General features: G+C 35.1%; 1 protein-coding gene across 1 annotated transcript in view; it reads left to right on the top strand.

The window, feature by feature from the left end:
- CASD1 (CAS1 domain containing 1) overlaps positions 1 to 6,928 on the top strand; it is a 41,451-nt gene extending 34,523 nt beyond the window's left edge. Inside the window, exons 15-18 of the mRNA XM_072964979.1 lie at positions 1,264 to 1,404; positions 1,950 to 2,027; positions 3,926 to 4,018; positions 5,428 to 6,928. Coding sequence (XP_072821080.1) covers positions 1,264 to 1,404; positions 1,950 to 2,027; positions 3,926 to 4,018; positions 5,428 to 5,694 — 579 coding nt within the window. The 3' untranslated portion in view covers positions 5,695 to 6,928. The remainder of the gene's footprint in view (positions 1 to 1,263; positions 1,405 to 1,949; positions 2,028 to 3,925; positions 4,019 to 5,427) is intronic.
- The last annotated feature ends 16,343 nt before the right edge of the window (positions 6,929 to 23,271 follow it).

Genomic DNA, 23,271 nt, shown 5'->3' with positions numbered 1-23,271 from the left:
TAGTAAATCAAAGCAGTCCTGTCCTCCCCACTTTTATAGCACAGAAAGGGTATGCATGTGTATGTAGGAAAATTCTGGAGAAATACTGTCTATAAAGTGACCTTTATTTGAGTCATAATTTTGACTTATAGATGATCTCTTATATCCAAAACCACAATTTTTATTGAGCCCCAATATATGCTCTAGATAGATGTTGGTGTTGTTATATTAGAGAAAGAAGACATACCACCAGGCTTCCAAGCCTTAAAAATCTAGTTTAAAATTCAAGATTACTACTTATAACTAGGTGCTCAACTCTGTAGTCTGGATTTTGTAGTAGAAGTGTGCACAGAAAAGAGAGCAGTGTCATGGATGATTCCATGAATTTAATCTTGAAGGATGGTTAAGATTCATTTGGCCAAGAAAATGTAAAGCATCTAGCACAGCATTTGGAAAACAATAGACACTGAATAAATACTAATTACTCCTCTTCACTCTTTAACTTCCATCTTTTAGTCTTTTCTTTTTTCATTCAGCAAATGTTTTCTTAGTGTCTATTCTGTGCCATTCCTGGTTTCCAATGACTATGTAGTTTCTAGTTATTTTTAATAAATAAAATATTTAATTTAAAAATTCTTTTTTGCCTTATTTTTCTAATTGAATGTTGCATTTCAAAACCATATATATGAATAAAAAGCTTTGCTAAAGCCTTGCCATAAAATAATTTTAAATGATCAACTTTCTCATTAGAGCAGTCTCCTATAAAATGATAGCTCATATTAAGTCTTTGCTTAAAAAAGAAAGCTTATGTGCTTTCTGGTCCACTATATATTTTTTTTTTCATTCTTATGTGCGTTTACTTCTTTTTAAAAGCATAATCTTGGTGATGTTATGTTGTTTGCTTTATTTGATTGGAAATACTGATACGAAATGTGATTTATTTTGGTTGAGTACACTTAAATTTTACCATGTGTCTTCAGAATAGCTTTTATCATTATTTTTAATTGTCTTTATTTCTTCACTTGTTGGTGAGACTGCTCAGAATGAATCAGCTTATCTCATCTCATTGCAGGAGATGTTGCTTGTCTATTGCAGTTTCCAACAATGACTAGCTTTACTTCATTTCTTTAACTACTGATTTCTTGAAGTTTAAGGTGTTCATAGAAACTTTGGACCTATAGGCTTTTAACATACTTTTATACATATTGTCCTCGTTTAACAAATATTTTTGCTATTTACTGAAAAGTAGCTATTTAAAACAGATTTTGTCTCCTTATTTTTTAGGTAGTCTTCCATGGAATGTTGTTTGCTTTCATTTATCTGGCTTTACAGAAGCGTCAAATACTTTCTGAAGGAAAGGGTGAACCTCTTTTTTCAAACAAAGTTTCAAATTTTCTGTTGTTTATTTCAGTAGTTTCTTTCTTGGTAAGTTTTAAAGTATATTCTTCTAATTTCCAAAATCCTAAATGGTGTAGAAAATTAACTTTAAGAGACAGGGATTTAATTGTTTATTTTTAATAGTTTATTTTTAATAAATAAAATCTTTACTTTGGAAATTCTTTTAATCCTTATTTTTCTAATTGAATATAAATGCTAAAGAAAAAATACATATGTTAAATATGAAGAATAACTGAGATCTCAGTGAAATAGGAATTTTAAAAGTTGTACTAAGTTTGGGGAAAAAATATAATGTAAAGTGTTTGACGGGAAGAGCCATCCCTGCCTTAGGATCACTATTTCCAGAAAAGCACAGGCCTATGTGTGCTTCTGTCTCTCTCTGCTTTCTAGATTTGGGCTGCTGAACACACCAAATGAGTGATGAGCAGACCTGTGCAGTTTTTACTGAAGCCTTTTAATAACATAATGAAGTATAATAATATAAGTTAAAAACTATTTAAAAAATTCTGAGAGTGCTGCCCCTTTAAGACATAACTACTTTTGTGAACTGTTCCATATATTTTTTATTTTAGACTTATTCCATTTGGGCTAGCAGTTGTAAAAATAAAGCAGAGTGCAATGAACTCCATCCATCTGTTTCTGTGGTACAGGTAATTATTTAGAGAAATTTTTCTTAATTCATGATAATAACATGGTCTTTAGAGGCAGAGAGACTTGAGATCAAACTCTATAAAATGTAGGTATATTACTTAATCTTCCTAAGTGCTACCCTTCTCTACTGTACCAGAGATATTAAGATCTTTTTTAAAGGGTTGTTTTGTTAAATGTATGGAAACAATCAGTATTTGTTGCTTAATGGGCACTAGAAGATGTTAATTTTTTTCTTTCCTGTTTGGTTTTTATTTATTCAAGTTTCTCCATTTACTTAATTATAGTTATTAATGATCTATTACGTATTAAGTACCATGCTACATATAAGAGGTACATATAGCTTCTGCCCTCACAGAGCTTACAGTTTGAGATACGAATCAGTAAACATTCATTCATTTGACAAATACTAAAATTCATTTAACAAATATTTGATACCCACTATGTCCTAAATATTATGCTGGGGGATTCAGTGGTGACTAAATCAGACATGGTTCCTACCCTCACAGAGCTTGCATTCTTCTGTTAGAGATAGTAATCATGTAAACACCATATAATTATAAACAGAAGTGCATGATGCTACAAGGGAAGATAATAAGGGAATATAACCCAGTTGGAAATGGGGTGAGGATAGGGTTCAAAATGATTTCCCTGAAAAAAATTAAGCTGAGAATGGAGAGCTGCAAGCAGGCAGCAAGAACTTAGGCCCTGTAGTGAAAAGGAGCCTATTCACATGCAAGGAAGTTAAAGAAGGCCACTGGGCCAGGAGCTCAGAGAGCCAAGGTCTAGAGAAGTGTGTGGTGGTGACTGGGAGGTGGGCACAGGCTAGGGCCAACTCAAAAATCAGGTTTACATTTTGCTGAGATACCTCTGGTTGCGGGTAATCGTAGGGCATTGTGATCAGTGTGGTGATGGTCAAATACAGGGCACTTTGGAAACACATGGGATTTCCTCCTAACCCATGTTGATATCAGAGCAGAATTCTTACGGAAAGTAGTATCTAAGCTGAGTTCTAAAAAATGAGTAGCCCAGCAAGTAGGAACAGGGAGAATTTCTGGAGGACCTTCTTAAGTTCTTTTCAATGAAGAAACTATTTTACTCCTCTTAAGCCTCTGTATAGTCAGTAGAACCAAGTATGTGATAGACTCTGCAAACACAACTGATAATGACATTTTACACATTATGCTGTATTCATACAGCATTTTTATGACTTCTGTAGACAACTAGTGCTTACTAGTAACACTTTGCATATTATATATGATATTATTTCTGTAATGACTTGAAAGGAAGGGGGATGTTACTACTCACAGTGCACCACTGCAGAACAATATAAGGAGAGCTAAGGGAGAGAGTGACTGCACACAGAAGAACACTAACCCCACGCATTCCTGAGTCTTATCCCTCTTCTCCCAGTCACTACCATTCACATACTCATCTTGCCTTAGTTATTTTTTCCCCCACATTTACATGACTGTCAGTGGAAGGAGTTTTGAAGAAAGCAAAAAGAAGGGGGTGGGTGACTCCCAACAAAGCAGGTACTTTATGGAAGAAGCAGAGTTGTCATGGGGTTTTATTAATTTTGCTACATGAATATATCATTTCTTTCTACACAAAGGGCTTCAAAGTGAGTCTCTATTTTTTTCTAATATACATAAAATAAAACTGTTCAGCCACGTGCTATGTAAAAACCTGCATTTGTTTGCAGTATACAGACCACATGCTGAGAAATCTAGTTTGGGTAGATTCTAGATCAAAAATAGCATAATACTTTATCTTTTGAAAAAAAACACATTGTGTCTGTGTATCAAGTTTAAAAATATAAAGACTAGAATTATCACTTGAAAGTAAAATGCTTATAATAAGTAGATGATTAATATTTTCCTTTATGGTTTTTCTTTAGATTCTCTCCTTCATCCTAATAAGGAATATCCCTGGATATGCCCGTTCAGTTTACAGTTCATTTTTTGCTTGGTTTGGAAGAATTTCATTAGAGGTAGGCACATTAATATTTTGGTCTATCTTACACAGCCAAATTTTATATGCATGTGTGTATGTGAACGTGTATATGAGTGTGTAAGTCTGACATACTTTTTTTTTTAAACTAAAGCTATGTTTTTTATGGAATCATAGGGAAGAAACTCAGAATTTTCAACAGGAGTATTGCAAAATGTTTTCAAAGCTTTATTTAAATGACTAGACATAGATGACTTTCAAATTTTTTTATATTATTAAGTTTTTAAGTGCAACCAAGATGCTGAGATCAGGAGAGAAAAAAATGAAATAGATATAAATGAAATTTGTAAATAGACATAAATGAAATCAGAGGATTTTGATTTGTTCATCCACAATTAAATATTATATTACTGGAATTTAGTTCATTGATGCTTATCATAATAAAATTCACTCTTATGATTGGAAGTTTTGGGAAAATTTTAAAGCTTACTACATTTTATGTGTAATACCTAATATAAAATTATCTACAAAATCATTTTGAAGTAGGTTTTGAAATACATTCTGACTGTTCTGAGTTTTATTTGAAATAGAATTAAAATAGAATTCATATTGTAATCATAAAAGATATTTTAGAGTATAACATTAAGTTGTCCTTAAAATAGGGAAGATTAATCTGAGTCCTTGAATGAATGTCCTATTATTTTTTTCAGTCTCACTTAAGAAATCCTATAGAATTTAAAATTATTGATTATGAATGACTTAATAATGTTTATTTTGCAAGCCCCTTGATTTTTTGAGCATGAGAGGTTTTAGTAACTTTAATCAAATGAATTTACAATTTGGCATTTCTATTAAATATATAGAAATTTCATAGTCCTATTTGTTGAAGTAGCTTAAGTATTTTCCTACTCTTCGATACTTTGAAGCAATGTATGAAAGAACCACATTTATAATCACAACCAAAAGTAGTAGTGGTATCCCCTAATATGTACACTCACATAGAAGTTGAAATATGCTTTAGAAACATTCGAATGCAAAGCAAACATGAGAACATCTTAAATACTATGCCATTTTCCACTTACATATACACATACATAAATATGTTCACACATACATATGCAGCACACATATATATACTCACACGTAATAATTCTTTATTTGAAGTTGAATACGAGAGTCTGTACGTCATTGTCAGCTGTCTTCTACATCAAGCAAATTAAAGTTAGAAGATTCCTATGGTTCATTTCCTGGGGATTTTGAAGCAGTGCTTCAGCAAGTAGGAGCTCTAGAGAGTTAACTGCAGTAGTCTTTTTAGGGCCAATAGTGAACCATAATTGGTTTTGGAAAGCCTTCTAACATAATTATGATTCAGATGTTTAAATTAGGAAAACCTGTGATATATTCATGGACCCTCTGAACATATCTAACTTGAAAAATTTTTCCTTCCAGCTATTTATTTGCCAATATCACATATGGCTGGCAGCAGACACAAGGGGTATCTTGGTACTCATACCCGGAAACCCTATGCTCAACATCATTGTCAGCACTTTTATATTTGTTTGTGTGGCACACGAAATTTCTCAGATCACTAATGATCTTGCACAGATTATTATTCCTAAAGATAACTCATCTCTGTTGAAAAGGTTGGTATGTATAGCTGCATTCTTTTGTGGACTCCTCATCTTATCATCTATTCAAGATAAATCAAGGCATTAGGTTCCTAAAATCCTAAATAACAAACTCTTTAGGCTAACTTATTGTCTACCTAGAGGAGAATAGCATCTATCTGGAGATATAAACGTATAATGTAAATAAAGACGTGTGGCAAGAGGACAGCTCGCTGACATCTGTTGAACATGTGTGGTTGTATATATTGGAAATGTACATAGCCAGTGTGAAATACTGAAAAAAACTGATGAAGCAGAGTGCATTGTATAGGATTGCATGTGAAAAGTCTTTTCTACTGGATCTATATTTCCATTTATAAATGACTTTAAGTTAACATATATGAAGGCAGGGAAATAATTAGCTTTCCAGTAAAAAACATAATTTAATTAGATTAGTGACACCACTGAGTGTTTTGATATTTACTGAATTTGTGGTAGTAAGATTGTCTACACCTATATTCCTCATGGAACTTCTTACTTCATTGAAAACTTTCTTATTCGAATGACTGAAGTATTGTTTTCTTATATGTGCAATGCTGTGGAATGATAAACAGTATGTCTTTAATTTATATATGTTCATGTCCTGATGTTATGTTTCTGACATGATTTTTCTTCCTAACTGTGGTTTTCAAGTATACAAGCCTAAATCTTTGTACACTTTGTCTCAGTTGCTTAACGCTCATGACAGGATTTTGTCATTGATGTTGTTACTTCTTTTTATAAAAAGGCCAAATTTTCTTTCCAATCCAAACATTGACCTGTTACCTTTCCTTAAGCTATACCAGTGTAATACCCGTGTAATACCAGTTACCCTGTGGATCCACTGAATGTGCTTCCCACCAACTAATTAATTTTTGTATATATTATTTCCAATGTTTGGAAAGGTCTTTATAACCATTTTGGTATTTCCTATTACTCCCTATTTTTTTAAAAAATATTATCACTCTAAACTTCTGCAGTATAGTAAAGATTCAAGTTGTTTGAAATGTATAACCATAAGTAGAAGTAAACCAGTGACCTTGGGCAATTTGTTTTTGGTTTTGTTTTGATTTGTTACCAGCTATTAGAGGTATAAGTTTATTTATCTGTTGTACAGATTTGATTATGAATTTTAATGTTTGAAACATTGCACTTGTTTGCTCTTACTGTGTGTGGGGTAAAATATTTTTTGTTCATGGTATATGAAAATATGGAGTAATTTAAACAGTAAATAAACGTTCTGTGGATGCTTATTTTTGTATTGCAAAGTATCAATTAAAATATGTGTTTTTTTAAAAGCTGGATCCATTTGGTTCAGATGTCTATTTCCTCAGCTTAAATTTACTTTTTCAAACTTAAATAAGGAATAATTTACTTATCACAGGGACCCACCCCTACTGTCAGTGCTTCAGAGGATAATCTGCCTTTTCTACCCAAGAGTTTAAGCATTATGTTTTATTAGTAATTTTACTTGAAGATTTCAAAAATTTAATTTCTTTCTTTAGCACTGGATTTATGTGGTAGTGAGATCTTCCCATTAATTGAGGAATATATCTTGGACAGAAAAGTGTGTTTTCTTTTTCTTCTTTCCTTCTGCCTTTACTTAATCTTTGGACACTTCCCAGCTAGACAATTGTAATGATTCATTGCTCTGCCTCCTAGACTGCAGGCTTATAAGTAGAGAATAGTATAGTTATAAATCAAAAACTTCCAAGTACTGTGATCACATTTTCTTGCTGGTGTGGCTTGCCAGTGAGTAGAGTGCATTTTAATTTAGCTTGTAAGTTTTATCACCTGAAAAAGATTCTTCCTGATGAAACAACTGTAAAAGAAAGATGACCAGTATTTGATTTTTAGAAGGACTTATGCCTGATAGTGATACCCAACTGAATGTAAGTTTTCTCTCCTAAGCCTAAAACTTATCTGGCAAGCCCTGTTTCTTTATCACATCTCTCATATAACTTGGCCCATTATTTTTATTTTATATATGGTAATATAATTAATAGAATGTATTTAAATTACAAATGCATATTATATTTATGTTTGATTTTCTTAATGAGTCTTTATGGATAAGAAGTTATTACGGTAGAAGTTGCCACAATGATAGCATCTATGTATGGTTATGTTTTAATGTTTTTCTGCATTGACTTATACCATTTACATTACTCAGTTATACCATTCTTCAGAAAAAGATGTTTAACAGAATATTTAGATATGCTAAAACTTAGATAAAGCCACAGAGGTTCTCTAAACTCAAAATTTTCTGTAATATAAATCACACTGAAAAATCTATTATCTGGTCCCAGAAGGTACTTACTTGACTCAAATTTACCCCAATCCTTCCCTCTTTCCTTTGCCAAACCTTCCCATTTTTATGGGTAGCCAATATACCATTAAAAATTTAGACACTCTTTCATTCATTAAAAATTCAAAGACAGTCTCCTCAGCAAGTGGTATTGGGCAAGCTGGACACCTGCATGTAGATCAGTGAAGTTAGGACACTCCCTCACACCATACACAAAAATAAACTTAAAATGGCTTAAAAACTTAAATATGAGGCAGGAAGTCGTAAATCTCCTAGAAGAGAACATTCTCTGACATAAAATTGTAGCAATGATTTCCTAGGTTATTCTACTCAGGCAATAGAAATAAAAGCAAAAGTAAAGAAATGGGACCTAATGAATTATAAGCTTTTGCACAGCAAAGGAAATCATCAACAAAACGAAAACACAGACTATGGACCAGGAGAAAAAATTTGCAAATGATACAACTGACAAGGGCTTAACTTCCAGAATATATAAAAGTTCATACAACTCAGTAACAAACAAAAAACTGAAACCCAATCAAAAAATGGGCAGAAGACCTGAACAGATTTTCTCCAGTGAAGGTATACAGATGGCCAAAAGGCATATGAAAAGATGCTCAATATTGCTAATTATCAGAAATGCAAATCAAAACTAGAATGAGGTATCACTTCACACCAGTCAGAATGGCCATCATTAAAAAGTCTACAAATGATAAATGCTGGAGAGGCTGTGGAGAAAAGGGAATCCTCCTATACTGTTGGTGGAAATGTAATTTAGTGCAGTCACTACGGAAAACAGTATAGAGATTCCTTAAAAAAAAAATAAACATAGACTTAACCATATGATCCAGCAATCCAACTTCTGGGCATATATCTGGAAAAACACTCTAACTCGAAAAGATCCATACACCCCAATGTTCATAGCAGCACTATTTACAATAGCCAAGAAGTGGAAGCTATCTAAATGCTCATCTACAGATGGACTGGATAAAGAAGCTGTGGTTTATTTATACAATGGAATACTATTCAGCCATAAGAAAGAATAAAATAGTGCCATTTGCAGCAACATGGATAGACCTGGAGATTGCCATACTAAGTGAAGTAAGCCAGAAAGAGTAAGACAAATATCATATAGTATCACTTATATGTGGAATCTAAAAAAATGACACACATGAACTTATTTACGAAACAGACTCAAACATAGAAATCAAATTGATGGTTACCAAAGGGGAAATAGTTAGGGAGGGATAAATTAGGACTTCAGGATTTGCATATATTAACTACTGTATATAAAATAGATAAACAAGTTTCTACTGTATAGCACAGGTAACTATATTCAATATCTTATAATAACCTACAATGAAAAAGAGTATACATATATGTATAAATGAATCACTGTGTTATATACCAGAAACTAACATAACATTGTAAATCAGCTATGCTTCAATTAAAAAAAAAATTCAGAGCCTTGCCTTCACCTAAAAGCATTCATGGTATGTATGAACTAGATCCTATTATTTGCTTTAGGTGCTGGTATTAAATAAACATTTATACCCTACCATTCCATTTTAAGATAAGTTAACCCATTAAAATTTTAAAGATGAGTGACTACTTTCTACAAATGCTTTATTATTTTAAATGTTAGCACAGTAAGCTTTTAAGCTTGGTAAAATTAACTTTAATGAGAAATACAATCAAACACAGATATGCTTAATTTTTTAGTTAGATCCTAAACCATTAAGGCTAAATAAACCATAGGACCTAGGACAGAACCTTCATAAAACAGACTCAATAGAAGACAACTTGTCAAAGAATGTGCCCTTTTAGATTGGTAAAAGTTCAAATTTAAAGGGAGAAGGACTATCTAGCAAACTTTCGGAGAGCCAAGTTGGAATTTTTATGTTAACAGTAATGAAGTGCTAAAATGTTACAATTTTTGACTTACAAAAATGGCAGTTTCATGAAGTTCAACCTAACAGCTTACCTTATTGAAAAAAAACTTGGGTAGTTATCTGCAGAACTGATCTTGACAGCTATTCTGAAAATTCTAAATATTAAGTTTGCTTATATTCAGGATGATTGAGGATTGGTGAAAATTTAAGATACTCATGTTTGAATAATACCTTTAAATTCATATTTAGGTAAACAAGGTACAACTGTGTAGCACAGGGAAGTATTTCCAATACCTTGTAATAGCCTATAATTAAAAATGTGAAAAGGAATATATATATATATATGTACAACTGGGCAGTATGCTGTACTCCAGAATTTAATACAACAGTATAAATTAACTATACTTCAGTAAATTTGTATTTGTCTTTCTTTAATGAAATCCCTTATAGTGTCTTATATGATATGAATTAGAAATACTCTAAAAATTCCTTAAAAGTTGGATCCATAAAGTTGCACAAAAGGCTATTTTCCAAGAGTAGAGTTGAATATATTATGAGCTGTAAATATCCAATTATTAGAAATAATTGAAAACTTATTTTAAAAATACCATTTCAAAGTATAAAAATGGGATAGATCAATATTTTAAAAGGGAATTTGTGGTTGCCTAAAGTATCTGTCATGTGTAGGGCAGAAATCTTCATGCTTACTACTTCGTTTCCATTCTTTTCATTCCAACTAATCTAACTTATCTTTCGATGTAAAATTTAAACTCCACCTTCTCTGTGTAACCAATACTTTATCTTCTTTTAAACTATTCTAGTATGAATTACCTGGTCTCATTTCTTCCGTTCCTTCAGTAAGATTGCAACTCCATGGCCAAGATGGATACTACAGTAACATTGCTATACACAAAGTAGGTATAGAGAAGCTTGACCATCAGCTAAGGGGTTCTGGCTTTATTTCTCTCATCTTAAAAACAAAATTCCTCTTCATTGCTAGTGTTCCCAAAGCTACCACTTCATTTATCTTCTCCAAACCCAAATTGCTCTTATCTAGGTCACCGGGAGTCTCCCTGTTGCTAAATCCAATGATGAATTCTTAGTTTTCACTCTACTTGACCTATGAGCAATAATTCACACAGTTGATTTACTGCCTCCCATTTCTACCATCTCCTTCACCGTGCTTCCAGGACATCACCGTTTCCTGTTTTCTCCCTACCTCAGTAGCCATTCCTTCAGTCTTGTGTCCTGGATCCTGTTCACCCGCTCCGTCTGAGGTCTGAGGACCTTTATCCACACTCACTCCTTAAATGATATCACCTAGTCATATGGATTCAAACATTTCTGATTATCTATCACATTTGTATCTTTAGTCTGAGCCTCTTCCTTAAAATTCAAACTCAAATACCCACATTTCTACTTAACATTTCCACTTGAAAATCTAAAAGACATCTCAGACCTATTAAGCCTACAGCAAAACTAAGCTTCCCCACTACTGGCCACGAACAAAAATACCTCCAGTCTCTCTTCTCCGTAAATGGCAACTACATTCTTCAGGTGCTCAAATAAAAAATTTGACTTCTTTTTTCTTATACTTTGTCTTATATTTTAGTAAATCTTGTCAGCTTCATCTTCCAAATATATCCAAAATTCAATCATTCAGTCACTTTTTTTATCACCTCCAATGTGATTACCCTGTTTCAAAAGTTCACTAGCTCTTTCCTGGATTATGGTAATAGTCAGCTCCATTTCTCTCTGTAGTTCTGACATACATTTTTTACTGACCTTTTTAATCTTCCACACCGCCCCCCTCCATTAGAACGTAATCTTTCTAAGACAGGGATTTTTCTGTTTTATTCTCTATGTATCCACATTTCCTAGAATGATACCTCTCAATTATCTGCTGAATCAACTAATTAATAAATGCTGCAGCACCAGTGTCGAACCCTACTCAAGGCAGATGGGCATCCCTGAAAGTGATAAAGCAGTTGGGAAAATAACTTTCCTTTTCCTTAGTGACTTGGACAAGAAGCTAAAGACATCTTTTCTCTGGCTTTTAGGATGCTGACTTGAGTAATATTACAAAAAAAAATTTAACCCACTTATGCAACCAGATAAATTGACTGCAGCAGGGTAGGGGTCTTTATATACTGGATAGCAGCTACTTGCAGACCTGAGCACTGGCCATACAAGGTAAAACATAAGCATCTCTGTCAAAAGTGGAACATGAAAAAAATGCATGGTTTTCTTGGTTTCTCTTAAGAGAGATTGTGCTTTTTGTGGAAATCAAAAATATTCCTGTGTTCAGACAAAATGACTATGTCATAAAATACCACTTTAAAAACTGGTATGAAATAAACTATACTAAAAAACTATTGCCAGTATATAGAAATGTATATGTGAGTGCCAATATATGTAAAATCAGATTAATGAATTAAATGAAAGTCTGAAATTTCTACAGGGCTTGATTTTAAATGAAAATTTCAAAAATGATAATGCTGTGAAATTCAGATATATATTAAAGTGAAAAAATGCATCAGAAAATTTAACAGATGGTAAGTTTTAAAAGCATATCCATTGCATGCAGCAGAAATTACATGCCAAAAAAGAAATTAGCAGAATTTACATGCCAAAAAGAAATAAGCTTTTGAAAATAGAAGACTAACTTGGGGAATAGAAGAGTAACAAGGGAAACTATTATCTCCTTCCATATATCAAGATATGACTGAGAACTTACAGAAGTTCATGAGAAATATAATTTGTGAAAACTTCTATTGCAGTTGAAAGTCCAAGTAATTAATATACCACCTAAAATAAGCACACCACCTAATTATATTTATCTGTGCTTTCATTGAAAGTTTTGTGACTCAGAAACATACCTATGTCATGTTCATTATAAGAAAATGCTATACTGATTCATTGGATTGAGAATATCTTAAAGTTTGATGCAGGCTATATTAATAAAGTTAAAGTATGATAACAAAGTCCTTTTATGATGATCCGTGGACTTAAATAGTCAATGATGTCAAATTGGATTTGTTTTATGGCTTATCTTTTAGGCAGGTCAGTATTCTGATATATTGGATCTACCACATGGGAGCCTGCTATGTGACAGGAGGTTAGATGGCATTGCACATAGTGATCTTTAGAACTATTGAAAGAGGTTAAATTTTTTACATCATTCAAGAGAAAATGACCCCATTAGCCTCATTTCAAAGACTGAAATAAAGATGGCTGATTTTGATTGGTAATTCAACCCATCTTACCAGTTTGATTATTCTCCTGCAAAGACATTCAAATATGACTGCATATATATAAGACTTGTTCATTCTCAGGATAATTGTGATTTGGGGAAATGTATTTGGCCAAGTGTATTCTGGTTCATTTTCCTATACTAAAAATGGTTTCCAGAGAAGGAAATGTTGACGACTATATCCAAAATTGTGGGGTTGAAGACTGAATTCTAGAAAAGGTTTTCTGGTTTTAAATCTTATAAAAATGTAATAGCACTCTTTGTTTTACCTTTTCAGATTAATAATGACAGTAAAAGTGATATGAGAAAAAAGTGGAAGTTATATAGCTGCCACTCAGTAGACACAACACAATTGGAATGCCTGAATTCTTTATATAACATTAGAAATCGTTACTTTAAAATATAAAGACTATTATGCAGGTATTTTATCCAAAGAATTTTGGGAACTATGAAACTGAGTAAGATCAAATATTCTTTGTCTTTAAAGGATTCAAAAAGGATTCAAAGGTAAAACTATACTGAACATCACAATGAAAACTCTGACATTTTACACTTTAGTAAAAAAAAAAAAACAGAAAATTCTTATACCAAATTCAAGGTAAATCAAGAAAGAAAGATGTCATAATTAAATATTCTTTCTTATTTTCAAATTTAAAGTATCAAATATTATAAATGTTTGTTACATTAAAGGCTTATGCCATTATACATTAATAAAAAATGTTTGATTCTGTATCTGGCAGCTATTTGTTTTCATTCTTCTTTTATTTTTAAATTTTTATTCTACTTTCTATCTAGTTACAGTAAGTACTTGATTTTTGACCACAGCTTTTTCTTAACTAGGTCAGTATGTTTTGTTTTATTGTGTCTGGTAAGTCATAGAGTCAAGTTCCTGCTAATGAAAGGAATAGACTCTCCTCTGTGAGACTAGACAGGTTTGGGAAGATAATTAATGTTTGGAGTGGCAAGATGAGTTTTTCCTGGGTAATTCAGGAGAAAAATCTGGACAGCCATCTCTGGTATAGAGAGGGTAAAGCAGAACGAGGAATCCACCCTCCTTCCATTTCATAGCCACCTCATGACACTATCGCTGGGAGACAAAAAGTGATGGTAAAACATTTCATGGAAGGCTTAAAGGTCCAGCACTTTCCAAATACATATGCACACAAGGGACGTAGACCTGAAGCACTTAGAGACAACAAAGTTAAAAATGGAAGCTATGGAGAAGTAATATGTGGGCATAGCTATCCAACAATGACTTTAAATAGAAGAATGAAAGGGATAGGACTTGTACAATTGTATGTGTAGACATATCAAGTTACAGGATTATCAGTGTGGATAACAGATGCAAGAATAGATAGATTAATGGACAGAAAAGGAAGGACAGAAATATTTTAATTCAGAAGATATTAGAATAAGGTAATAGTTTGCTCTCAAATTAGTAAGAAAAGATAGACATAGTCTTTAAAAAGTCTTGAGACAACTGCTCAATTACAGGAGTGAGGGAAGTAATTCCCTTTCTTACTCAATATACCAAAAGACATTTAAGATGATTAATGGGTACAAAGACATAAAGAGGTAGAAAATGTAAGTGTTACCCAGTCCAAGCTCATACTGCTGACCGCATGACAGGCCAATCAATTGAGAGACAAATTGTTGGGGCAAGGAATAGCCATTTTATTTGTAAAGCCAGCAGACTGAGAAGGTTGACTACGGTTCCAAAGAACTATCTTCCCTGAGTTAGAATTCAGGTTCTTAATACTGGGAGCCGGGAAAGCCCTGGTTTGGGTCAGACTCCAGAGGAGATGCGTTAATTTCTTCCTCCCTGCAGCCATTCATAGGTGGGCCTGGTCAGGACATTTTTTGTGACCTAAATAAAATGTATTTTAGCTTAACGCTCATTACCTGAGAGGCACGGTTCCCAATGATGGGCCATTATGTATGTATGAAATGAAAAACCCAATGAAAAACAGAAAACCCCCAAAACCCTCAAGTTTGGTCTTGGGGTTTTACTTACCACAATAACCATCAACTCAACCCTCATGCAATGTGAATCCTTGGAGAGCTGTTGGAGCCAGACCAATGACACAGGAGACCACAATCAACATAATTAACACAGCAAAGGTGACAGTACGTGGTGCACAGGGTCCCAAGATAACTTCACATAAACCCCTTGAGGAGATCCTAACAGGTACTGTGCCCATACATTGTCACAATAAAATATCATCTTCCTTTCAGTCTTGAGTACTTAGCTGTAATCAGATCTGTTATCCAAAATGTACCTCAGAGGAATTTCTTTAGGGATAGCTGAAACATTCCCCATTTTTTAAAAGACAGAAATACAAGACAAACGAGACCTAAATGGTGCACACAAATGCTAACATCCAAAGAAACAAATAAACCAGTTCACAAATCGGGTCAAACTGAAACAACTGTTTTCCTCCCTCCAACTGGGTATCCCACTCAAATACAAAACAAATTGGCTTATTCAGAAGGAAAAAAGCCCCAAATGGAGGAAAAAGTTTCCAGCTGTCCACACTGGAGCAACTTACCCTACTGTATTGAGCCCAGACGCTCCCAAATGTCAATTCCTTGATCCAAATCGAAGCACTGGGGCAGCCGGTGCCAGTGCCGCTTCTGTGAAGTTTGAAGGCAGCATCCTCAGGGCAAGTGGTTCCGGCAGCTGCTAGGGCCGTACCTGAAAGTTCCCCCACCGGGTCAGCTGGCCACGAGCAGCAAGGTTCCGGGCTGGCTTCACCAAAATTTGTTACTGAGACCAAGTTTCTACTGCTCGCCGCATTATAAGCCAATCAATCCATCGAGAGATGGGTTGCTGGGGCAAGGGATAGCCACTTTATTTATAAAGCCAGTAAACCAAGAAGATGGTGGACTAGAGCCCCCAAGAAGCATCTTCCCTTATCATAAATCAGGCTTCTTTTGTAATGAAAGGGGAAGGGGCAAAAGTCCTGGTTCCAGCCAGCCAGGGGGTGCATTAATTTCTTCCTCCCTGCAGCCATTCACAGGTGGGCCTAGTCAGGATGTTTCTTGTGAGCTAAACAAAGATATTTTAGCTTAAGGCTCATTAACTGGGAGTCAGGGTTCCCAGAGGTGGGCCATTATGAATAACTTAAACATACAGGCAACATTCCCTTAGTGATTAACTTGTAATAGAATACAAAGGTTCTTCCCTATTACAAGTGAGTATCTCAAGATGAGAAAAAAACCATTACGGACGAAACAAAGATAAAACCAGAATTGTTACATCCCATTATATAAAAATGTAAAACCAACGCACCAAAAGACATTAATAGAAAAAACAGGTCAGAAAATTTTAGAACATGAATATTCGACAAAATTTAATATCCTGAATATACAGAGAACTCTTAAAGTTTAGAAAAACCAAGTGATTTTCCAAATTTCAGTTGGTTTCTGATTAATTCTATACAGAAGGTCACTTCATTCAGATACCTTGATGTACATTACGCAAATAATTTAACTTGGAAGAACATCAGGAAATAATAGTACTCAAGGCTAGGCTTTCTATGGATGTTTTTCAAGAGTTGGGGGAGGGAGAGATTAATTTTAATGGCCACTATGTTTAGTTTTGCCTTCCTTACACATTTTCCAGACTAATGGTAATTAAGACTAGGTTATATTGAGCAGAAATTTGGAAACTAAATGGCCCATCTGTCTGCAAGTGCATATTCAATTTTTTTTTCCTAAAGGGAATCTTGGCCAAGCTCTAGAGTACTCCCTCAGAAACTCCTGATTATTAAGCTCCTAAATTTTCCCAAAAGATGTCGCTCATACACTTGCTCAATGTCCTATTATCTTACTACTTTTTACCTAGATGTCTGGAATAATAGCACTCCAGCTATTCTGTTTTGAACTCCCAGCTACCTAATGTCTATCAGCTATGGATTTGCAGAGGCAAACAGTATTTAAAAAGGAATGTTAAGGATCTGGTTTTTACTGTTTCCTCAGATCCTTTCAAAGGTGCCTCAGAATTAAGTCGGGCAAGCACCCAGCAAAGCCCACCTATGCAATATCTTCCTTCTGTACCCTAGGATTTCTCCTCGGTTTGAAGCCCTTGGTCGGCATGGCAGGACACTCTATAAAACCTTTACCATCACGTCCACTGTAAGAATGTTGTTGATGATGTTACACAATGGCCTCTCTACGTGGACACTCAAGAGCTATTGCATTCTGGCCTTAGCATTGGATATTTGTGCTTCTCCTGAACAGTTAGTTCATTTGCTCCTATCGTATGGACACGATGAGTTGGTTTTTCAAATTTGCTGATGAAAAACTAGAGTTAAATTAGTACTCCATCCCAGAACACAGGGCACTTCGGTCTTCATTATATATATTCGCCTCATTCTTGGCCCCTTTTTCCTTCTCATCTGGACTATATTTTGCCTAGCCCTGTAAGCCATCTTACATTCTTTTTTGGAACAAGGCAGTGTGGCGGTCATGTGTTTCTTCAGACCATACCAGCCAGCATATAGTGACAGAGGCATATCCAGAGTAGTTTGTAAATGTCCTGACGGCAGATGTTCACAGTTCTCCGTAACTCTTCATAAAAACAAGGCTGAGAGTTCTTATCCTCCTGTTTCCTCTACATTCTTTCTTTCTTCTCAGCCAATCCTGTTTCCTCTATTTTTTTTCTTAATCACCAAAAATTCTAGTGGTATCTGTGCTGGTTGGTTCCTTTCCGAGCTGCCAGTTCTGTTTCCCTCTTGGAGGTTACTGCTCTGGGGACCAGATGCCAAGACACAACTTCAGGGTGTTGGTATCCATCTGCCCTCGGGAAAGGGCAGTGACCTCTTCTGTGGAGACTTGCTTCTTACTGCCACATCGTTATGCTACTGCTCTGAGAGCATCTGGCCCCGGCAAGTGGCTTCATTTTAGACCATGGATCAGATGCTCTCTCCTGATGAGAATGTAGTTTCAATTGCCCTCTTTTTCCTGTATCCCAGGGGATGCCAGAGGATTCCAGGAAATTCCTCTGTTTCTTGTGGCTTTAGCTTTGCTGGCCCATCAGAAAAATTTGAGGCACAGTAGCAATCTGATATGATAGTAACTGAAAGGAGGGAAGGTTCGCCCCATGTTCAACCCCACCCTACACACAGAGGCCTTGAGAGAAATAGCAGTACTACCGTTAGAGGGGCTCTAGCCCATGAATTCCCAGTCTGTAATTTATGTCAAAGTGAGCAGGACCCCTGACAGAGAAGAGTGTTGAGAAGGAACATGGAACTTGGAGAAGGCACTAAGTATGCCACTCAAGATGGGGGGCTATACTATTTTCCCTCCTTATTCCCTTTTCCATATATTTTGCAAAGAGGCAACATTAAAGAGGCCTCTTCCATGCAAAGGTTGGAAAAGGCCTGTCTCAGGAGATAACATTTAAATTGGGAAACTCATACATAGCTAAAGAATTCTTTGAGGAAAGGTTTTTTTTGTTTGTTTGTTTTGGTTTGGTTTGTTTTGTTTTGGGGGTTGGGCCAATAGGAGAATCAAGTAATAATTATTTATTTTCAGCGTTCAAGTATTTTCTTAATCAAATGCCTGTTCATTTCCTTTATGCATATGTAACTTAAAAACTTGCCTTTGTCTTGGTAATCTATGAGCATTCCTTGTGTAAAAGGATAAAAACCCTCTTCTAGTTTTGCAAATACCTTTCCAAGTTGACACTATAATTTTTTACACAAAAATGTTCAAGCTCAAAATTTATTAGTCATTGTTATTACTCTCTTCCTCTCAACCATGATGCATTTGTGACACCTGTCAAAGGAGAGGGGCAAGCATAGAAATTTGGGTAAGAGGAGCTTCAGAGTGCATGAAACCCTGAGAAAGTCTCAGCCAGGCTGTTGGGGAGTCCCTGAGCAAAGGTCACCCACTCAGAGGAATCCTGCATCCAGGAGGAATGACTTGGCTAATGGACCCCCAATCGTGCTCGCTGTTAGCTGGGGGCAGCCCAGGGAGATTGAGACCTCAGCCTGAACAATGAAGTAGGTGCAAAGGTGCCGTATCTGCAGACTGTCCCCTGTGACCTTCTTCACATTGGGTTCTCTTGAAGGGAGAGATGAACGGGGCACCTCCACCACCATCACAGCTCACCCCAGAGTCGTACATGAATCCAAAGCCACACATTTTCAGGGAATTGGTCCTACAAGATTTCCATGGGCCACTCTGAAGATGAATTTTCAAAAGAGAGGTTAATAGGACAAACTAGTCCTTTTGCTTGCAGTTAGCCTTCAGGCCACACTGATGCTCACATCTCCCTCCTCCACTTTCAACTCTATATCCCTTTGGCCCTTGGCCATACAGCTCTTGGCAGCTCACCTGGAGTTGTGCTCCAAACGCTCCTTCTGGAAGGGTCTGAGCTCTTTGTCATTGTATTCCTACTAGGCTGCGGTTGATGCAGTTTCTCATCCACAGTTTCAGTAGGACAAAGGAGTACCGAGTAGAACCCCAGTGAATCCGGCAGTTTCACACACCTTCTCTCCATCTACAGTTGTGTGAAAGCAGCCCTACCTCCTGTTGCTGATGGAGATCCTCTGCCCCTTCCAAAGTGGTGCCTCCTCTCCTTGTTTGCCGGTTCACACAGAGGATGTTTTGAGGGGAGATCTGAGCAGCCTAGCTCCATGGCCACAACAAAGAATAATGAGGGAAGTATTTGTCCTCAATAATTGTAGTAAAGAAACGCAGAAATTTACAATTAAATTCATGTGCTACATCAAAGGACCAGAAGAAAAAACTGAGAATAGAGTCACTTATTATAGAAGAATTCATAATGTAGAGGACACAGAATTTTAAATAATCAAGAAAAGGAGGGGGAAAAACTACAACTTACTTTTTATCTAACCTCTGATACAGAAAGAATAGCTTAAACGCATACACGAAAGAAGAAATCAAAACGCATAAATTGTGATAATACTTATTTATGAAAAAAAAAGAAGTATTTCTCTTGGTCAAAAGAAATGCCATCAATAAATTAAAAGGCAAATTGAAACTTTTTTTTTCAATGAATAGAACTTTCAATATTCTTATATTTAAAAACCTTACAATTTTATTTTTTTAAAACAAGATTTTCTCCAACTTATGGGTGGTTTATAGTTTTTGATTCCATGGAGTAAATCCCTTCATTCCATGATTTTTGCTACGTTATATACAGAGTTTAACGGGGAGGGTATCAGGAAGGAACAGTACTCAAAGCTGGTCATTCTATGGAAGCTTTGAGTCTTCCCTTTTTTTTTTTTAATGTGCTGCAGTGGGTTTTTGGTTACACCTTCCTTAAACATTTTACAGAATGAAATTATTGAGTCTGTGCTATATGGAGCAGAAATGTGGGCCCTCAATGGCCCATCTGTTTGTGATTAAGAACACATTCCAAGTTTGTTCCCGAGAAGTATCTTGGCTGGATCTTTACTCCCCCTACAGCTCATCACGAGGATGGTTCCTCTGGTTTTCAATGCAGAGAAAATGTCCTAAACCCTCTGTCCCGTCAGTTACTGTTTACATCTGAATCACCCAAACAGAACAGCTATATGCCAGCTATTGCCGGGGTGGGGGTGGGGGGTGTTACACTTTCCTATTTCTTCTGCTAACTGTAATTTTTAGTCTCACTGCTTCCACCCTGTTTTATCTTAAATTACTACTCTTTATTGTTGTGATTTATTTCTCCCTTTTCTAACCTACTACAGTCATCCAGGTTTTTTCCTTCTTTTCTACTGATTTCATCAAGACCCTGCTTTACCATACCAGTGGTTACCTTTAATTCTTTCCTCAAAGTTCTAATTTTATCTGAGTGGGGACAAGTAAAAGGAACAGGCATATTATTGGAACAAAAATTAAAATTGCCCATCACTTCTCACACGAAGCATGTGTACACTTCATTTTTGGCAAGGTGCTAGCTTTGAAAATACCAATGGAGTTATAAGAGGAGATCAGAAAGAAGACACCAGAGGATTGGTAAGCCTCTCTCTCAACATTCTGGTCATCTTTAAAATACCAGAGGAGATAAGTGGAGATAGCCGAAACAGGAATGTATACTGGCGCCAGCCATGTCCTCTAGCTGCTTCTTTCAAGGTCAACTTCCTTCATTATTTATTTTCAGGTATTTATTTTTGAAAAGGGAACATATTTAGATGGTTCAAAAATGAAAAAACATTAAAAGGAAAGTTTTATTTTTCTTCCCTAGTCAGTCTCTCGTCTGCCAAATTGTCATGACTGCTACTTGCCCACACATGTAGCCACTTTTACTAGATTTTTATGTATTCTCACAAAGTTCCTGTATACAGCACAAGGAAACAAATACTTCCATTTCTTTAACATAAACTATACTATACTATCGAGATTTTTGTCCCTTTTTTTTCACTTAGTATTGTTCCTTGGAGATCTTTCCCAATCAATGTGTAGTTTCCCCATTCTTTGTCAACACCGCACAGGGCTACATGGCATGAGTGTCACATCAACAATCTACCATTCCTTTATTAGATAGTTCCAGCCAATTACTATTACAAATAACACTACAGTGAATAGCCTTATTTATGTGTCATTTTCCACCAATATATGTATAAGTTTAAGTTCCCAGATGTGGGGTTACTGGGTCATAGGACACATGCATTTTTAATTTTGGTAGTTACTACAAGATTGCTTTCCTAGGGACCTTAGCAATTTATACTTCCAACCAGCAGTGCATCAGTGCCTGGCTCCTACAGCCGACATCCTCAATGCAGTGTCTTATCAAATTGCATCTTGTCATATATTTAAAATCAATTAATATTTCCATTTCTGTGAATAGTCTGCTCATATTGTTTGCTCATTTATCTATTGTCGGTCCCTTGCATATTAACTTCAAGGAATTCTTTGCATGTTTGGGAGATTAGCCCTTTTCTACGATAAAAATACAAATACTTTTTCTCAGTCTGTCTTTCAATTTGCATACGTTGTTTTTGCTTTGTAGATGTTTTAGATGTATGTACGATTTTTGTCAGTCTTTTCTTTCATGACTTCTAGATTTGAAATAAGGAAGATTTCTCCACTCCAAATTAATAAAGGAAATCATTTGTATTATTTTTTTCTGTAACTTGTGATAGGGCTCCAACTTAATTTTGTTTCAAATGACTACATACTTGCCAACACTATTTATTAAATAGTCCACATTTTTCATCATTGACTTTAGATGTTACTTGTAACATATACTAAATTAATTCATGTGTGTAGAGCAATTTATGCACTTTTCACTCTGTATCATTAGCTATTCTTGCAATAGTCTCACACAATTTTAATTATAGAGGCTTTATAATATATAATGTCATAATACGTTATAAAATAATATGGCTTTATAGCTAATGAAAGTACCCTCCCTGTTGCAGGTCTTTGAAACGTTTTGAATTAATTTTTGTATATGGTATAAAGTAAATGCTCAGCTTCATTCTTTTGCATGTGAACATCCAGTTTTCCCAGCAGTTTTTTGAAAAGATTGTCCTTTTTGCCATTGAATATTCTTGGCACCTATGTTGAAAACCAATTGACAACTTTCAACCAATTTGTTTCTTTAGACCTGGAAGTCTCTTACAGACAGCATTTAGTTGCATCATTTTTTCATTCTGTCAACCTCTGAGATTTGATTGAAGAGTTTAATCCATTTACTTTTAAAGCAGTTACTCATAGGAAAGGACTTACTTCTGCCATTTCATTTATTGTTTTAGACATGTCATACAGCTTTTATGCCCCTCACTCTTACATCACTGTCTTCTTTAGTGTTTAGTTGATTTTTTTCTAGTGAAATGTTTCAATTCCCTTCTCATTTCCTTTGTGTACATTCTATAGACACTTTATTTGTGGTTACCACGGAGCTCACATTTAACACCCTAAATTTGAATTGATACCAACTTAACTTCAATAGCATATAAAAATTCTGCTTCTATATAGCAGTGTCCCCCCTTTATGCAATTGATGAGACAAGCTATGTTTTTATGTATTGTGTGTCACGTAAAAGATTTATAATTATTTCGTATGCATTTGTCTTTAAATCATGTAAAAAACAAAAAGTGGAGTTACAGCATAATGCTTTAGTCATACATGAACATACATATATTCATTTTCATATTCTTTTTCAGCATAAGTCACTACAAGATATTGAATATAGTTTCCTATACTATATAGGAGAAACTTGTTGTTTATCTATTTTAT

This window comes from Vicugna pacos, chromosome 7, assembly GCF_048564905.1.
Source record: "Vicugna pacos chromosome 7, VicPac4, whole genome shotgun sequence".
Lineage (NCBI taxonomy): Eukaryota > Metazoa > Chordata > Mammalia > Artiodactyla > Camelidae > Vicugna > Vicugna pacos.
This window is presented reverse-complemented; position numbering and strand designations above follow the sequence as displayed.